Raw genomic sequence first — 18,441 nt, 5'->3', positions numbered from 1 at the left:
CAATCTCTACCTTTTTATCTAAGGGTTAGACCATATTAATTTAATGATTGTCAATACAGTTGTGTTTAAAACTTTCATCTTGGTATTATTTTATTTTATTGCTGTTATTTTCTTTTTCTCTTATCTTGCCTTATTTTCAATTAGACATATCAGTTTTATATTTTTTCATGATTCACATTTCAGCTCCACAATTGGTTTAGATGGGAGGCAAATAATGACTTCTCAAAGATGTTCACATTCTAATCTCTGGACCTGATATATTACATGGCAAATGGAACTAAGATTGCAGATGGAATTAAAGTTATGAATCACCTGACCTTTAAATAAGGAAATTATCCTGGATTATCTGGATAGGCCCTATCTAATCACATACATTCTTAAAAGAGGACATCTTGGGCGTGGTTCCAAGATGGTCAAATAGGAACAGCTCCATTCTATAGCTCCCAGTGTGAGCGACACAGAAGATGGGTGATTTCTGCATTTCCAACTGAGGTACCGGGTTCATCTCACTGGGGCTCATCGGACAGTGGGGGCAGGACAGTGGGTGCAGCCCACCAGTGTGAGCCGAAGCAGGGTGAGGCATCACCTCACCAGGGAAGTGAAAGGGGTCAGGGAATTCCCTTTCCTAGAAGAGGGAAGGGGTGATAGATGGCACCTGGAAAATCGAGTCACTCTCACCCTAATACTGTGCTTTTTCAACAGTCTTAGCGAACGGCACATCAGGAGATTATATCCTGTGCATGGCTCCAAGGGTACCACGCACACGAAGCCTCATTCGTTGCTAGCACAGCAGTCTGAGATTGAACTGCAAGACAGCAGCGAGGCTGGGGGAGGGGCTCCTGCCATTGCTGAGGCTTCAGTAGGTAAACAAAGCTGCCAGGAAGCTCCATCTGGGTAGAGCCCACTGCTGCTCAAGGAGGCCTGTCTGCCTCTGTAGACTCCACCTCTGGGGGCAAGGCATAGCTGAACAAAAGGCGGCAGAAACCCCTGCAGACTTAAATGTCCCTGTCTGACAGCTTTGAAGAGAGTAGTGGTTCTCCCAGCACAGAGTTTGAGATCTGAGAATGGACAGACTGCCTCCTCAAGTGGGTCCCTGACCCCCCAGTAGCCTAACTGGGAGGCACCCCCCAAGTAGGGGCAGACTGACACCTCACATGGCCGGGTGCCCCTCTGAGACGAAGCTTCCAGAGGAACAATCAGGCAGGAAAATTTGCTGTTCAGCAATATTCACTGTTCTGCAGCCTCTGCTGCTCATACCCAGGCAAACAGGGTCTGGAGTGGACCTCCAGCAAACTCTAACATACCTGCAGCTGAGGGTTCTGACTGCTAGAAAGAAAACTAACAAACAGAAAGGACATCCACACCAAAACCCCATCTGTACGTCACCATCATCAAAGACCAAAAGTAGATAAAACCAAAAAGATGGGGAAAAAAACAGAGCAGAAAAGCTGAAAATTCTAAAAATCAGAGCACCTCTCCCCCTCCAAAGGAACGCAGCTCCTCCCCAGCAACAGAAGACACCTGGACAGAGAATGACTTTGACGAGTTGAGAGAAGAAGGCTTCAGACATTCAAACTTCTCCGAGCTAAAGGAGGAAGTTTGAACCCAAAACAAAGAAGCTAAAAACCTTGAAAAAACATTAGACAAATGGCTAACTAGAATAACCACTGTAGAGAAGTCCTTAAATCACCTGATAGAGCTGAAAAGCATGGCAAGAGAACTACATGATGAATACACAAGCTTCAGTAGCTGATTTAATCAACTGGAAGAAAGAGTATCAGTGATGGAAGATCAAATGAATGAAATGAAGGGAGAAGAGAAGCTTGGAGAAAAAAGGGTAAAAAGAAATGAAGAAAGCTTCCAACAAATATGGGACTATGTGAAAAGACCAAATTTACGTCTGACTGATGTACCTGAAAGTGACGGGGAGAATGGAATCAAGTTGGAAAACACTCTGCAGGATATTATGCAGGAGAATTTCCCCAACCTAGCAAGGCAGGCCAACATTCAAATTCAGGAAATACAGAGAACGGCACAAAGATACTCCTCAAGAAGAGCAACTCCAAGATACATAAATGTCAGATTCATCAAAGTTGAAATGAAGGAAAAAATGTTAAGGGCAGCCAGAGAGAAAGGTCAGGTTACCCACAAAAGGAAACCCATAAGACTAACGTCAGATCTCTTGGCAGAAGCTCTAAAAGCCAGAAGAGAGTGGGGGCCAATATTCGACATTCTTAAAGGAAAGAATTTTCAATCCAGAATTTCATATCCAGCCAAACTAGCTTCATAAGTGAAGGAGAAATAAAATCCTTTACAGACAAGCAAATGCTGAGGGATTTTCTCACCACCAGGCCTGCCCTGCAAGAGCTCCTGAAGGAACCACTAAACATGGAAGGAACAATCGGTACCAGCCACTGCAAAAACATGACAAATTGTAAAGACCATCGAGGCTAGGAAGAAACTGCATCAACTAACGAGAAAAATAAACAGCTAACATCATAATGACAGGATCAATTTCACACATAACAATATGAATCTTAAATGTAAATGGGCTAAATGCTCGAATTAAAAGACACAGACTGGCAAATTGCATAAAGAGTCAAGACCCATCAGTGTGCTGTATTCAGGAGACCCATCTCACATGCAGAGACACACATAGGCTCAAAATAAAGGGATGGAGGAAGATCTACTAAACAAATGTAAAACAAAAAAAGCAGGGGTTGCAATCCTAGTCTCTGATAAAACAGACTTTAAACCAACAAAGATCAAAAGAGAAAAAGAAGGCCATTACATAATGGTAAAGGGATCAATTCAACAAAAAGAGCTAACTATCTTAAATATATATGCACCCAATACAGGAGCACCCAGATTCATAAACCAGATACTTAGAGATCTACAAAGAGACTTAGACGCCCACACAATAATAGTGGGAGATTTTAACACCCTACTGTCAACATTAGACAGATCGATGTCATAGAAAGTTAACAAGGATATCCAGGAATTGAACTCAACTCTGCACCAAGCAGACCTAATAGACATCTACAGAACTCTTCACCCCAAATCAACAGAACGTACATTCTTCTCAGAACCACATCGCATTTATTCCAAATTTCACCACTTATTTGAAAGGAAAGCACTCCTCAGCAAATATAAAAGAATAGAAATTATAACAAAGTGTCTCTCAGACCACAGTGCAATCAAATTAGAACTCAGGATTAAGAAACTCACTCAAAACCACTCAGCTACATGGAAACTGAACAACCTGCTCTTGAATGACTACTGGGTACATAATGAAATGAAGGCAGAAATAAAGATGTTCTTTGAAACCAATGAGAACAAAAACACAACATACCAGAATCTCTGGGACACATTTAAAGCAGTGTGGAGAGGGAAATTTATAGCACTAAATGCCCACAACAGAAAGCAGGAAAGATCTAAAATTGACACCCTAACATCACAACTAAAAGAACTAGACAAGCAAGAGCAAACACATTCAAAAGCTAGCAGAAGGCAAGAAATAACTAAGATCAGAGCAGACCTGAAGGAAATAGAGACACAAAAAACCCTTCAAAAAATCAATGAATCCAGAAGCTGGTTTTTTGAAAAGATCAACAAAATTGATAGACTGCTAGCCAGAGTAATAAAGAAGAAAACAGAGAAGAATCAAACAGACGCAATAAAAAATGATAAAGGGGATATCACCACTGATCCCACAGAAATACAAACTACCATCAAAGAATACTATAAACACCTCTACACAAATAAACTAGAAAATCTAGAAGAAATGGATAAATTCCTCGACAAATACACTCTCCCAAGACTAAACCAGGAAGAAGTTGAATCCCTGAATAGACCAATAACAGGCTCTGAAATTGAGGCAATAATTAAGAGCCTACCAACCAAAAAGAGTCCAGGACCAGATGGATTCACAGCCAAATTCTACCAGAGGTACAAGGAGGAGCTGGTACCATTCCTTCTGAAGCTATTCCAATCAACAGAAAAAAGAGGACATCCTCCCTAACTCATTTTATGAGGTCAGCATCATTGTGATACCAAAGCCTGGCAGAGACACAGCAAAAGAGAGAATTTTAGACCAATATCGCTGATGAACATTGATGCAAAAATCCTCAATAAGATACTGGCAAACCAAATCCAGCAGCACATCAAAAAGCTTATCCACCATGATCAAGTTGGCTTCATCCCTGGGATGCAAGACTGGTTCAACATACGCAAATCATTAAATGTAATCCAGCATATAAACAGAACCAAAGACAAAAACCACATGATTATCTCAATAGAGGCAGCAAAGGCCTTTGACAAAATTCAACAGCCCTTCATGCTAAAAACTCTCAATAAATTAGGTATTGATGGGACATATCTCAAGATATTAAGAGCTGTTTATGACAAACCCACAGCCAATATCATACTGAATGGCCAAAAACTGGAAGCATTCCCTTTGAAAACTGGCACAAGACAGGGATGCCCTGTCTCACCACTCCTATTCAACACAGTGTTGGAATTTCAGGCCAGGGCAATCAGGCAGGAGAAAGAAATAAAGGGTATTCAATTAGGAAAAGAGGAAGTCAAATTGTCCCTGTTTGCAAATGACATGATTCGATATTTAGAAAACCTTATCGTCTCAGCCCAAAATCTCCTTAAGCTGATAAGCAACTTCAGCAAAGTATCAGGATACAAAATCAATGTGCGAAAACCACAAGCATTCTTATACACCAATAACAGACAAACAGAGAGCCAAATCATGAGTGAACTCCCATTCATAATTGCTTCAAAGAGAACAAAATACCTAGGAATCCAACTTAAAAGGGATGTGAAGGACCTCTTCAAGGAGAACAGCAAACCACTGCTGAACAAAATAAAAGAGGATACAAACAAATGGAAGTGCATTCCATGCTCATGGATAGGAAGAATCAGTATCATAAAAATGGGCATACTGCCCAAGGTAATTTATAGATTCAATACCATCCCCAACAAGCTACCAATGACTTTCTTCACAGAATTGGAAAAAACTACTTTAGAGTTCATATGGAATCAAAAAAGAGCCTGCATTGCCAGAACAATCCTAAGCCAAAAGAACAAAGCTGGAGGCATCACACTACCTGACTTCAAACTATACTACAAGGGTATAGTAACCAAAACAGCATGGTACTGGTACCAAAACAGAGATATAGACCAATGGAACAGAACAGAGGCCTCAGAAATAATACCACACATCTACAACCATCTGATCTTTGACAAACCTGACAAAAACAAGAAATGGGGAAAGGATTCCCTTTTTAATAAATGGTTCTGGGAAAACTGGCTAGCCATATGTAGAAAGCTGAAACTGGATCCCTTCCTTACGTCTTATACAAAAATTAATTCAAGATGGATTAAAGACTTAAATGTTAGACCTAAAACCATAAAAACCCTAGAAGAAAACCTAGGCAATACCATTCAGGACATAGGCATGGGCAAGGGCTTCATGTCTGAAACACCAAAAGCAATGGCAACAAAAGCTAAAATAGACAAATGGAATCTAATTAAACTAAAGAGCTTTTTCACAGCAAAAGAAACTACCTTCAGAGTGAACAGGCAACCTACAGAATGGGAGAAAATTTTTGCAATCTACTCATCTGACAAAGGGCTAATATCCAGAATCTACAAAGAACTCAAACAAATTTACAAGAAAAAAACAAAGAACCCCATCGAAAAGTGGGTAAAGGATATGAAAAGACACTTCTCAAAAGAAGACATTTATGCAGCCAACAGACACATGAAAAAATGCTCATCATCACTGGCCATCAGAGAAATGCAAATCAAAACCACAATGAGATACCATCTCACACCAGTTAGAATGGTGATCATTAAAAAGTCAGAAAACAACAGGTGCTGGAGAGGATGTGGAGAAATAGGAACACTTTTACACTGTTGGTGGGACTGTAAACTACTTCAACCATTGTGGAAGTCAGTGTGGTGATTCCTCAAAGACATAGAACTAGAAATACCATTTGACCCAGCCATCCCATTACTGGGTATATACCCAAAGGATTATAAATCATGCTGCTATAAAGGCACATGCACATGTATGTTTATTGCAGCACTATTCACAATAGCAAAGACTTGGAACCAACCCAAATGTCCATCAATATAGACTGGATTAAGACAATGTGGCACATATACACCATGGAATACTAGGCAGCCATAAAAAAGGATGAGTTCATCTCCTTTGTAGGGACATGGATGAAGGTGGAAACCATCATTCTCAGCAAACTATCGCAAGAACAAAAAACCAAACACCGCATATTCTCACTCATAGGTGGGAATTGAACAATGAGAACACAAGGACACAGGAAGGGGAACATCACACACCAGGGCCTGTTGTGGAGTGGGGGGAGTTGGGAGGGAAAGTATTAGGAGATATACCCAATGTAAATGACGAGTTAATGGGTGCAGCACACCAACATGGCACATGTATACATATGTAACAAACCTGCACATTGTGCACATGTACCCTAGAACTTAAAGTATAAAAAAAAAAGTGGATATCTTTTCTCCGCTGTATTGAAAAAGAAACAAGATGGAAAAGGAAGTGGAAGAAATGGCTTTGAAGATGAGGAAAGTGACCACAAGCCTAGAAATATGGATGGTGGCTAGGTGGAAATTGTCCTCCACTGGTAGCCATCAAGGACCCCAAACCATCAAGGGCCCCAATACTATAACTTCAAATAACTAAATCTTGCCAGCAACCCCACTGAAAAAAGAAACAGATTCTTTGCTATAGCCCCAAGAAAGGAACTGCAGATACCTTGATTTTAGTGTTTTGAGATCTCTGTTGGACTTTCAGCTTACAGAATTATGAAATAATGAATTGATGTTACTTAAGATATTAAATTTCGTGGTCATCTGTTACAGCAGCAATAACTAACATAGTTAATTAACTATATTTTACTTTTTGGTGTTTGCTCTAGGGTTTATACTATGTATCAATAACTTATCACAATGTACCTTCAAATAATATTGAAACACTTTACATATGCTGTAAGAAACTTACCAGAGTACACTACCCTCCCTACCCCAGCACACACACATTTTGTGCTATTAGTTTCATACATTTTAATTCTACCTATGTTGTACACTCCACAGTACTTGTTATGATTTTTGCTCTAAACAACTCATTAGCTTTTAAAATGCTTAAAATGAAAGGAAAAATGTTTTCTATGTTTACCTACATATGTAGTATTTCTGGCCCTCTTCATTTCTATATATAGATCCAGATTTCCATCTGGTATTATTACATTCTCCGTCATGGTATTATTACATTCTTTGTCATTATTACATTATTATATTTCAAGAGTTGTAACTCTTGAAATCTTTCAGCTTTACATTGTTTTTAGAAGGTCTTTCTTTTAGTGTAATTTTTGAAATATAATTTTGCTAGGTATGGCTTTTTCTTTGTTTAAGTACTTTAGAAATTTTCCATTGTCTTCTGGGCTTCATAGCCTCTGAGGAGAAGCTTGCTGCCATTCTCATCTCTGTTCCTCTGTGCAGAATTTCTCCTGTTTCAGTATTTGTCTGGCTACTTTTAAAGTTTTTTTTTTTCTTTTTGATGCTGGCTTTCACCAATTTGTTTATGGTATGCTTTAGTTTGGTTTTCTTTCTTTCTGCTACTTGATGTTAATTGTACTTTGTGTATCTGCATTTGTAATTGTTATCAAATTCAAAAAGATGTAAGTAATTATTTCTTCATATAATTTTCTGAACCCCCACACTTCAAGTATTCTTCTGAGACCCCAATTGCTGATATGTTAAGGCAAGTGACATAGTCCCACAGTTCAATAAGGCTCATGGTTGGTTTTTCTTTTTCATATTCTTTCTTGTATGTGCTTTATTTTGGATAAGGTCTTTCATATGTCTTCAGTTTCAAGGATTTTTTTTCTTCTGAAGTGTCCAATGTGTTTTAATACCATCCAGCATATATTTCATTTAATTTATTGTATGTTTCATCTCTAGACATTCTAGTTAGAATGTTGCATATAGTCTCCAGACAGAAAACCCTAACTGGCGAATTCCTAGCTCCTGGTATTCTGCTCAGTTTCTCTGGGCAGTTCCTTCAACTTACAAAACCCTGTAGTACATATCTCATCTACTTCTGCATCCTCCAAACCGAGTCTGAGCTTTCAGAATTGGTTGAATCCCAGAGAAGTTTTTGTCTTTCATCTGTTTGGCTGTACCCAACTCTCTTTCCCCAGTGTTCTTTTCCTGCCAGCTATAAGGTAGATAACAGATATTCATTTTGGAATGATATGGCCGTTTCTCTATGCAGACCCTTTTATACTTTGGATCAAGGGCACACCAGAAATCTCACACCAACGTTGCTTTATTCATGTAATCCCTAGGCATTTGGCAACTTCTGGTAATTAGAATAGTTTAAATCAATATCTCAAAATATACTATTTTAAAAATTTGCTTCAAGGTAATAGGGACCTAATCTACATTTTTAACCTTACATTTCCAGAACCAAGGTGAGCACTTGCACAGAAAATAGGAAATAAGGAATTCATGTTTACTGTTTGTTTGAGTGAGATAACTCTGTTTTGATTCTATAAACAATTTTACAAGAGAATTTAAACAATAACAAAAACGCCGAAATTCTTTATACTTTTATGAAAATGCCAGAAATACCTCTTTTACCTTTGTATTCCCATTTTCTAATATGGTGATTCGCAGATATAAGCATTAAATATCTTCTGAAAATTAATAAATTCCCAAAAGTTTGTGAAATTGTAAATTTTTCAAGCCCCCAAATCTCCTATTTAATTTTTAATCCTAAGTGTCTACATTTTTATTTCTATTATTTTTATAACTCAAAGTATAACAAGAAAAAAACTATCAAAATAGATTTTGTATTACTAGAACATAAAATTAGCTACAAAATCTGAGAGAATTGCACTCAGAAATGTTTAAACTACTCTTCAAATCCTGTTGTTGAAGATTACATCATTTTGATACCATTTTCATAAGTCTCCATGTCTCCAATACATCCTCTTTTCCATGCAAATAACTGAGTTATTAGTTTACTTTCACTTGTAATGAGTAGAAAAGAGAAAATTAAACAACAACTAGATAAGCAACATACATATGAGAGCTCACTGAATCCCTCAAAATAAGAATTGTTGAAAGCAAATTTGTAAAATAGTTCAAAACACTGACATTGCATCTGATGCTATTTAGGAAACTGAGGCTCGTGAGGTCTGCAGCTTACCAGGGGTAACCCATGTGGAGTAGTGTGTAGCTTGAATACAAACCCAGTTCTGTCATCTCTCTATACCTGCTCTATCCAGTGCACCATCTGGCCTCTCATAATAACACATTTGCATTTGTAAAATTTCCTTGAGGGAAGCAGGAGACCAAGTGGCTGTGTAAATTACATGATGATTATTCTTTCTCTGGTCAACAGGTTTATGTGAAATAGCACAGTCACCATAATCCTACCAAGATATAGGGAATTATTAAAGTTATTACTTATTTTGTGTAAAGTCTGCTTTTAAGATCATATTTTCAGTGCTGTGAATAAATATAAATTTTATTTTTTGTTCATACGATATTTTAAAATAGTATTTACATATATCTAATGAGACATTTATCATGATATACTATTTATTCAAAGAAGCTTGATCAGTAAAGTAATATAAATAATATATCATTATAATAGTAACCGCCATTGAATGAATGACTAATTAGTACCAAATGCTTTCTGGTTAATTAATTCTCACAACTATCCTGAAATGTAGATACTACTATATCCACTTCACTTTGAAACAAACTACTCATGGTGAATTTAATGCTCTACTTCTCTAACTATTCATTAGATGTCCTACACTAGCTACCTGCTATGTTGACTTATTTTGCTTTCTGTTAATGGTGTCTTTCATATTTAACTAATCATTTTCTTTTTTTGCCTTTAGGATTCGATACCAGCATCTTGCCAATTTGCAAGGACTCACTTGGCTGGATGTTTAACAGACTTGATACAAACTATGACCTGCTATTGGACCAGTCAGAGCTCAGAAGCATTTACCTTGATAAGAATGAACAGTGTACCAAGGCGTTCTTCAATTCTTGTGACACATACAAGGACAGTTTAATATCTAATAATGAGTGGTGCTACTGCTTCCAGAGACAGCAAGGTAAAAGATGAGATCCTTACAGATGCAAATAGTTGACCTGCATGTCAAATTTTACTTATTTTTTAAGAAAATAAAACAGTACACTATGCTCATTCATTTTGTGTATGTTTTTGTAATTCAAGTGTCTAATAAAAGAGCAAATAAGAAGCATGTTGAACAAATAACTCTGCCAGAGATACAACACATGCTAAATAAGATGAAAAATAGTAATTAATATTTTGTATTAATGCCAGTACATTACAGTTTCCATTATGAGCCACCAAGAAGCACACAGAGATATTAAGAACTTAGATATTGAAAGTAATCATTAAAATTAATTTGCTATCTGCTTTGCCCACAATGTAAAATAAATGGATTTTTTATCACTATACTGTGGAGTTTTAATGTTCTATTTTGTGATCTTATTAAATGAGTTGAATGAACCAGAGCATTCACCATAAAGTTATTTTTACTCATGTGATTTTAAAATGATTTAGTCTTTCAAACTTTTCAAAATAGCTTACCTTTTATAAAATTCACTAGCAGAAAAAGTGTCTTAATACTAAGGAGGAGGTGAGGTAAGTGAAAAGTTGGAATGACACCAATTCTTTATGCATCTTTCTGTATTAGGAAATGTAAACATAATGTAAAATTGGAATCAGGCTTATGGAATCAATTGAATGATAATTTATATTAAATATGTATAGGGGAAAAAACAAGAAACTCACATTATGATAAAGTTTTGAGAAACTAAAGAAACAATGGTAAGTGTAATGTTGATGTTAATTTAGGAAAATACCTTGGGAATTAATGTGGTAAAGCCTGCTATTGTCAATGCTTTTTTAAATTCTTGAGAACTAAGAGAAAGAACAAGATACTTTACAATATCAATGATTACCAGTCTTCGATAAGGAAAACCAGCACATTATATGGGGTATTTTATTATCTCAATAAATTTTCCATATTTAGTAATAGTTCAGTAATTAGGGATGAAATGAATAGGCATAAATTGATTAGTGGTGAGTGAACAGAAGCTTTAGTTGAGTACAGTAACTTAACTATTTATAAACCACTCTAAACAAAGTTTAAAAAATACATTTACTGTATTAAAGTATTTATTACACACACAAACACAGATTGTTGGCTACATTACATATGTGCTTTCAAGTTAAATACTCCTAAAAACTTACATCCTAGTATTAATGACAAGTGTACATTTAAATAATTTAAGTAATAAAAAGTAGTAAATCCAGCTAAACTGCCAGAAAAATACACAGTCATGTACTCTTTTCTTATGATGACAAACGTTATTTTAATTTTTTATTTTTTTGTGTGTTATGGTAGCATATTTTTGGTGTCTATATACAAACATTTAAAATATTCTGAATAACTCTGAATGCTTTGTCTACAGAAATAGATAAATACTTTATTTTAGAATATTCTTAGGTTTTGTAGCAATATTTGCAGGATTGATTAAAGGTCCCCATAGCAAAATTTTATGTTATCTATGTTTCATTTAAATTGTAGCATTCTCCCAAAGTGTTAATTTTTGTATAGCCATATGAAGATTTACTCTCCGAGATCATTTAATGCATAGCAGAAATAGTTTAATAAATGGTACCTAAGCTAGTAAAAGAGCTTATACAATTTCTCTAATGCTTAGAAGGGTTTGGCTAAACTCTTAGCCAACATTTCATTACTTTAATTGCTAGAAGTTACAAAAGTTCTCAGGGTAACTGAGAAGGCATGCTAGTGATACGATACAACTTTGTTTTTATGTATTCTTTTAGTTCAATAAGTAATTTTATTAAAAAATCACCATTAATTTATATGCTGATTTTTTCAAATATTCCAGCTTATAAAAGAATATTTTCCTGAAATTCTTGTTTACTGTAGCTATAAATATATGTGTGTGTGTGTGTGTATATATATATATATATACACACACATATAGCTACTCTATATATAGCTGCTATATATATATAGAGCTCTCGCTCTCAAAAATAGGATGGAATGAGAGGTTATTTAATCTAGGCTTACTTAAAACTGCCATGAAGACTACAGTTGCATAGTGTGGAAAAACAACTGGAAAATAATGATGTTTTTCTAAAAAGTAACTTTCAGATTATAAAATTAAAGTTAATTTTGAAAGTTTAATAAATGAGTTTATAAATTTCTGCTGGGCACAGTTGCTCATGCCTGTAATCCTGGCACTTTGGGAGGCCAAGGCGGGTGGATTGCTTAAGCTCAGGAGTCCGAGCAGCGTGGGCAATGTGGTGAGATCCTGTCTCCACAAAAAACACAAAAATTAGCCAGGATTCGTGGTACATGCCTGTAGTCCTAGCTACTTGGGGATCTGAGGCAGGAGAAGGAGGTTGGAGGTTGCAGTGAGCTGAGATGGCACCTCTACACTCCAGCCTGGGCAACAGAGTACCAGAGTGAGACCCTACCTCAACAACAACAACAACAAAAGGAATGTACAATTTCAAGCAAGTGAAATATTTGTAGTTTTCCAAGGGAAAAAAATCTTTTAATTTTAATTGAGAAACAAATTTGTTTCTATGGCTAATTTTCTAAAATCATGACAATTAAGCAATACAAAATGAACATTGTTGTAATTTGTAGAATTCTTTATTCTAAGTAATCCTGAAAAAGTGAGTAGGAGGAATATCGATTTGGGATTTTAGCTACCTTACGTGTTAAGAATGTGCTTTCATAAAAGTATGTCTACTTTTACTTACTCTAAAAAGTTAATCATTTATTAGTTGCTATTCTATTGAAAACGCTGTTGTGTAAGATAAAGGAATGATAAAGAAAACTAACATTTATTCAGCTCCACCTAGTCTTTTGTGTACATAAAATTATTACTGAAATAGCCCTGTGAAAGTATAAATATTCCCATTTTATGGCTAAGGACTGAAGTTTATTCATATTCAATAACTTCACATTATGAAATGAGTCCATGAATAAACTGGTATTTGAAACGAAACTCCTTGATTTCTGTCTTCAAATATTTGTAATTCTACTTTCAGAAATAACAAAGTAATTATATATAAAATGCCATAGAATCATCAGTGCAACTTATTGGATAGTCTTATTCAGTACGAATAACATCAACAAGTCCTTTTCCAATAACTAGTTTATGCAGGGTTTTTTCTCAGGAATGAAATGAAAATTAATGACATTATTGGAGGTTATGTATACATTTAATAAACAGGAATAGATGTCAATGTGTAGTGCATGGGGGATTAATTCATTCTTTTTAAAAGATATGATTTTCCTATTAAATCAAATAAATATGGAGGATTTAGAATCGTGAATATTTGAAATTTCTATGAATGAAATGAATCTAATAAAGTTTTAAAAGTATAACCATTCTATGAGAGGCTACGTGACCAATAACGTATTGAGAAGAAAAGTGATTAAGGGCAGTGGCTTACTTAAAAAACAAGGCTAGAGGGCTGCCTTGTTGTAAAACTTCAGGTCACCATTGATAGTGCAATTCAGGTAGATGGTACCCTGTTGGAGTTGTGCAGTACACAGCCTGTGCAGCCATATGCTGCCAACTTAGAGATTCATTCACAAACCTCCATAATGCCCACTTTCTTTTCAGTTTTGACTCTATATTATCCATATATATTTGACAGCTAAAAACAAGTATTTCTTAGAAATGACTTCTTTCAAGTATAGAAAACATACTTTGTATTGTAGTAACTGTTGGAAACATATACGTATTTTAAATTTATTTATCCCAATTACATTTTCTTTAGTTCAAAATTTCATGGGTAAATAAAAATGCATTGTTACTGTTGTATTGAAAATTACCAATTCCTAATATAATGACTCCAATGTAAGGGTTTGGGTTTTTAAATTCAGAATGCAGAACAATCAACAATTTTATATTCAAAACAAACAACATCTGGAAATTTAACTTCTATTTTTTTTTCATTCTTCTTTTCCCTACTGGTTTAGAACAGTTAATAAAAAATTCTGATTAAATTTTATATTTTATTAATTTGTGATTCTCATACAGTTTTTAAGCACATAAAATAAGAATTTAGCATAAACTTAAAACACTCGTTGGTAGCAAACACATTGGGGGAATACATCTTATGAGATGAATCCATGTCTCTACCCTAAGCTGACCTATTAGTCCTTACCCTGTGTAGACCTAATAGTCTGATTCTGTCCAAACTTTAATGCAGTTAGTTAGGTTACTATTCTTTTATCTAGATCAGTTATTTGCAAGTGAGTTTAAATGATAGATGAAGTCTCAGTTAAGTGCTCTAAGAATACCTAAAGGCTAGACTTACAGAGCTGGCTAATAAATAATAAGAAAATAGTTTAAAATCAAATATTATATGTACTTGAACAATCCAATCAGTCATGATTTTCTTGAAATTCTAAAATGTTCTTTTACACAGAGCTTGTAACGCTGGTAGGCAGGCATATTCTCTGAGGTTACTAATCAAAATTGCGATCAAATGTACGTGGATTTTCAGGTATAGACTCAAATGCACGAGGGTGTTCAGGTAAACATTAGAAATCCTATTTCTGCTTTACAATAACTAGCCAATTGCAACTAGAAGAACTGTTTTCAATATAATATTGAAACTTCAGCTGGACTCTTTCCTCTTAGTTCTCAAATGTCATATTTGGAGAGCTATAAAATTTTAAATGTCTGTATAAAAAACTATGCAATATGATTCCTAATTCTTTAATATAAGAGACTCAGAAGATTATCAGGAATAACAAAGGGATCAATTGGATCAATTTCAAAATGAAATAGAACAATATACTAATTATACAAGATTTTAAAACAGGTTTCCTTTACATTTTATTATTTTTATTTTATTTTATTTTTTATCATACTTTAAGTTCTAGGGTACATGTGCACAACGTGCAGGTTTGTTACATATGTATACATGTGCCATGGTGTGCTGCACCCATAAACTCGTCATTTACATTAGGTATTTCTCCTAATGCTATCCCTCCCCGCTCCCCCCACCGCACCACAGGCCCTGGTGTGTGAAGTTCCCAACCCTGTGTCCAAGTGTTCTCATTGTTCAATTCCCACCTATGAGTGAGAACATGTGGTGTTTGGTTTTCTGTCCTTGTGATAGTTTGCTCAGAATGATAGTTTCCAGCTTCATCCATGTCCCTCCAAAGACATGAACTCATCTTTTTTTATGGCTGCATAGTATTCCAAGATGTATATGTGCCACATTTTCTTAAACCATTCTATCATTGATGGACATTTGGGTTGGTTCCAAGTCTTTGCTATTGTGAACAGTGCTGCAATAAACATACATGTGCATGTGTCTTTATAGTAGCATGATTTATAATCCTTTGGGTATATACCCAGTAATGGGATGGCTGGGTCAAATGGTATTTCTAGTTCTATGTCTTTGAGGAATCACCACACTGCCTTCCACAATGGTTGAACTAGTCTACAGTCCCACCAACAGTGTAAAAGTATTCCCATTTCTCCACATCCTCTCCAGCACCTGTTGTTTCCTGACTTTTTGATGATCACCATTCTAAATGGTGTGAGATGGTATCTCATTGTGGTTTTGATATGCATTTCCCTGATGGCCAGTGACGATGAGCATTTTTTCTGTGTCTGTTGGTGGCATAAATGTCTTCGTTTGAAAAGTGTCTGTTCATATCCTTTACCCACTTTTTGATGGGGTTGTTTGATTTTTTTTTTTTATAAATTTGTTCAAGTTCTTTGTGGATTCTGGATATTAGCCCTTTGTCAGATGAATAGATTGCAAAAATTTTCTCCCATTCTGTAGGTTGCCTGTTCACTCTGAAGGAAGTTTCTTTTGCTGTGAAGAAGATCTTAAGTTTAATTAGATCCCAATTGTCTATTTTGGCTTTTGTTGCCATTGCTTTTGGTGTTTTAGACATGAAGTCTTTGCCCATGCCTATGTCCTGAATGGTATTGCCTAGGTTTTCTTCTAGGGTTTTTATGGTTTTAGGTCTAACATTTAAGTCTTTAATCCATCTTGAGTTAACTTTTGTATATGATGTAAGGAAGGGATCCAGTTTCAGCTTTCTACATATGGCTAGCCAGTTTTCCCAGCATCATTTATTAAAAAGGGAATCCTTTCCCCATTTCTTGTTTTTGTCAGGTTTCTCAAAGATCAGATGGTTGTAGATGTGTGGTATTATTTCTGAGGGCTCTGTTCTGTTCCACTGGTCTATATCTCTGTTTTGGTACCAGTACCATGCTGTTTTGGTTACTATAGCCTTGTAGTATAGTTTGAAGTCAGGTAGTGTGATGCCTCCAGCTTTGTCCTTTTGGCTTAGGATTGTCTTGGCAATGCAGGCTCTTTTTTGATTCCATATGAACTTTAAAGTAGTTTTTTCCAATTCTATGAAGAAAGTCATTGGTAGCTTGAAGGGGATGGCATTGAATCTATAAATTACCTTGGGCAGTATGGCCATTTTCATGGTATTGATTCTTCCTATCCATGAGCATGGAATGTACTTCCAGTTGTTTGTATCTTCTTTTATTTCATTGAGCAGTGGTTTGTAGTTCTCCTTGAAGAGGTCCTTCACATTTCTTATAAGTTGGATTCCTAGGTATTTTATTCTCTTTGAAGCAATTATGAATGAGAGTTCACTCATGATTTGGCTCTCTGTTTTTCTGTTATTGGTGCATAAGAATGCTTGTGATTTTTGCACATTGATTTTGTATCCTGATACTTTGCTGAAGTTGCTTATCAGCTTAAGGGGATTTTGGGCTGAGACAATGGGGTTTTCTAAATATACAATCATGTCATCTGCAAACATGGACAATTTGACTTCCTCTTTTCCTAATTGAATATCCTTTATTTCCTTCTCCTGCCTGATTGCCCTGGCCAGCACTTCCAACAATATATTGAATAGGAGTAGTGAGAGAAGGCATCCCTGTCTTGTGCCAGTTTTCAAAGGGAATGCTTCCAGTTTTTGGCCATTCAGTATGATATTGGCTGTGGGTTTGTCATAAACAGCTCTTATTATTTTGAGATATGTCCCATCAATAGCTAGTTTATTGAGAGTTTTTAGCATGAAGGGCTGTTGACTTTTGTCAAAGGCCTTTTCTGCAACTATTGAGATAATCATGTGGTTTTTGTCATTGCTTCTCTTTTTGTGATGGATTACGTTTATTGATTTGCATAGGTTGAACCAGACTTGCATCCCAGGGATGAAGCCAACTTGATCATGGTGGATAAGCTTTTTGATGTGCTGCTGGATTCGGTTTGCCAGTATTTTACTGAGGATTTTTGCATCGATGTTCATCAGCGATGTTGGCATGAAATTCTCCTTTTTTGCTGTGTCTCTGCCAGGCTTTGGTATCAGGATGATGTTGACCTCATAAAATGAGTTAGGGAGGATTCACTTTTTTTCTATTGATTGGAATAGTTTCAGAAGTAATGGTACCAGCTCCTCTTTGTACATCTGGTAGAATTTGGCTGTGAATCCATCTGGTCCTGGACTTTTTTTGGTTGGTAGGCTCTTAATTATTGCCTCAATTTCAGAGCCTGTTATTGGTCTATTCAGGGATTCAACTTCTTCCTGGTTTAGTCTTGGGAGGGTGTATGTGTCCAGGAATTTATGCATTTCTTCTAGATTTTCTAGTTTATTTGTGTAGAGGTGTTTATAGTATTCTCTGATGGTAGTTTGTATTTCTGTGGGATCAGTGGTGATATCTCCTTTATCATTTTTTATTGCATCTATTTGATTCTTCTCTCTTTTATTCTTTATTAATCTTGCTATCAGTCTATCAATTTTGTTGATCCTTTCAAAAAACCAGCTCCTGGATTCATTGATTTTTTGAAGGGATTTTGTGTCTTTATCTCCTTCAGTTCTTCTCTGATCTTAGTTATTTCTTGCCTTCTGCTAGCTTTTGAATGTGTTTGCTCTTGCCTCTCTAGTTCTTTTAATTGTGATGTTAGGGTGTCAATTTTCGATCTTTCCTGCTTTCTCTCGTGGGCATTTAGTGCTATAAATTTCCCTCTCCACACTGCTTTAAATGTGTCCCAGAGATTCTGGTATGTTTTGTCTTTCTTCTCATTGGTTTCAAAGAACATCTTTATTTCTGCCTTCATTTCGTTATGTACCCAGTAGTCATTCAGGAGCAGGTTGTTCAGTTTCCATGTAGTTGAGTGGTTTTGAGTGAGTTTCTTAATCCTGAGTTATAATTTGATGGCACTGTGGTCTGAGAGACAGTTCGTTATGATCTCTGTTCTTTTACATTTGCTGGCTGAGGAGTGCTTTACTTCCA

At 35.9% G+C, this 18,441-nt stretch overlaps 1 protein-coding gene across 3 annotated transcripts in view; it reads left to right on the top strand.

Moving 5' to 3' along the window:
* The window catches only part of SPOCK3 (SPARC (osteonectin), cwcv and kazal like domains proteoglycan 3), a 496,607-nt gene that overhangs the window by 465,321 nt on the left and 12,845 nt on the right, over positions 1–18,441 (top strand). For all 3 annotated transcript variants that reach the window (XM_055384117.2, XM_019025723.3, XM_055384118.2), the window contains one exon: positions 9,966–10,187. In XM_055384117.2, the coding sequence (XP_055240092.2) occupies positions 9,966–10,187 (222 nt within the window). The remainder of the gene's footprint in view (positions 1–9,965; positions 10,188–18,441) is intronic.

This window comes from Gorilla gorilla, chromosome 3 (genome assembly GCF_029281585.2).
Source record: "Gorilla gorilla gorilla isolate KB3781 chromosome 3, NHGRI_mGorGor1-v2.1_pri, whole genome shotgun sequence".
Taxonomy (NCBI): Eukaryota; Metazoa; Chordata; class Mammalia; order Primates; family Hominidae; genus Gorilla; species Gorilla gorilla.
The sequence above is the reverse complement of the archived record's forward strand: the minus strand, read 5'-3'. Positions and strand labels throughout refer to the sequence as shown.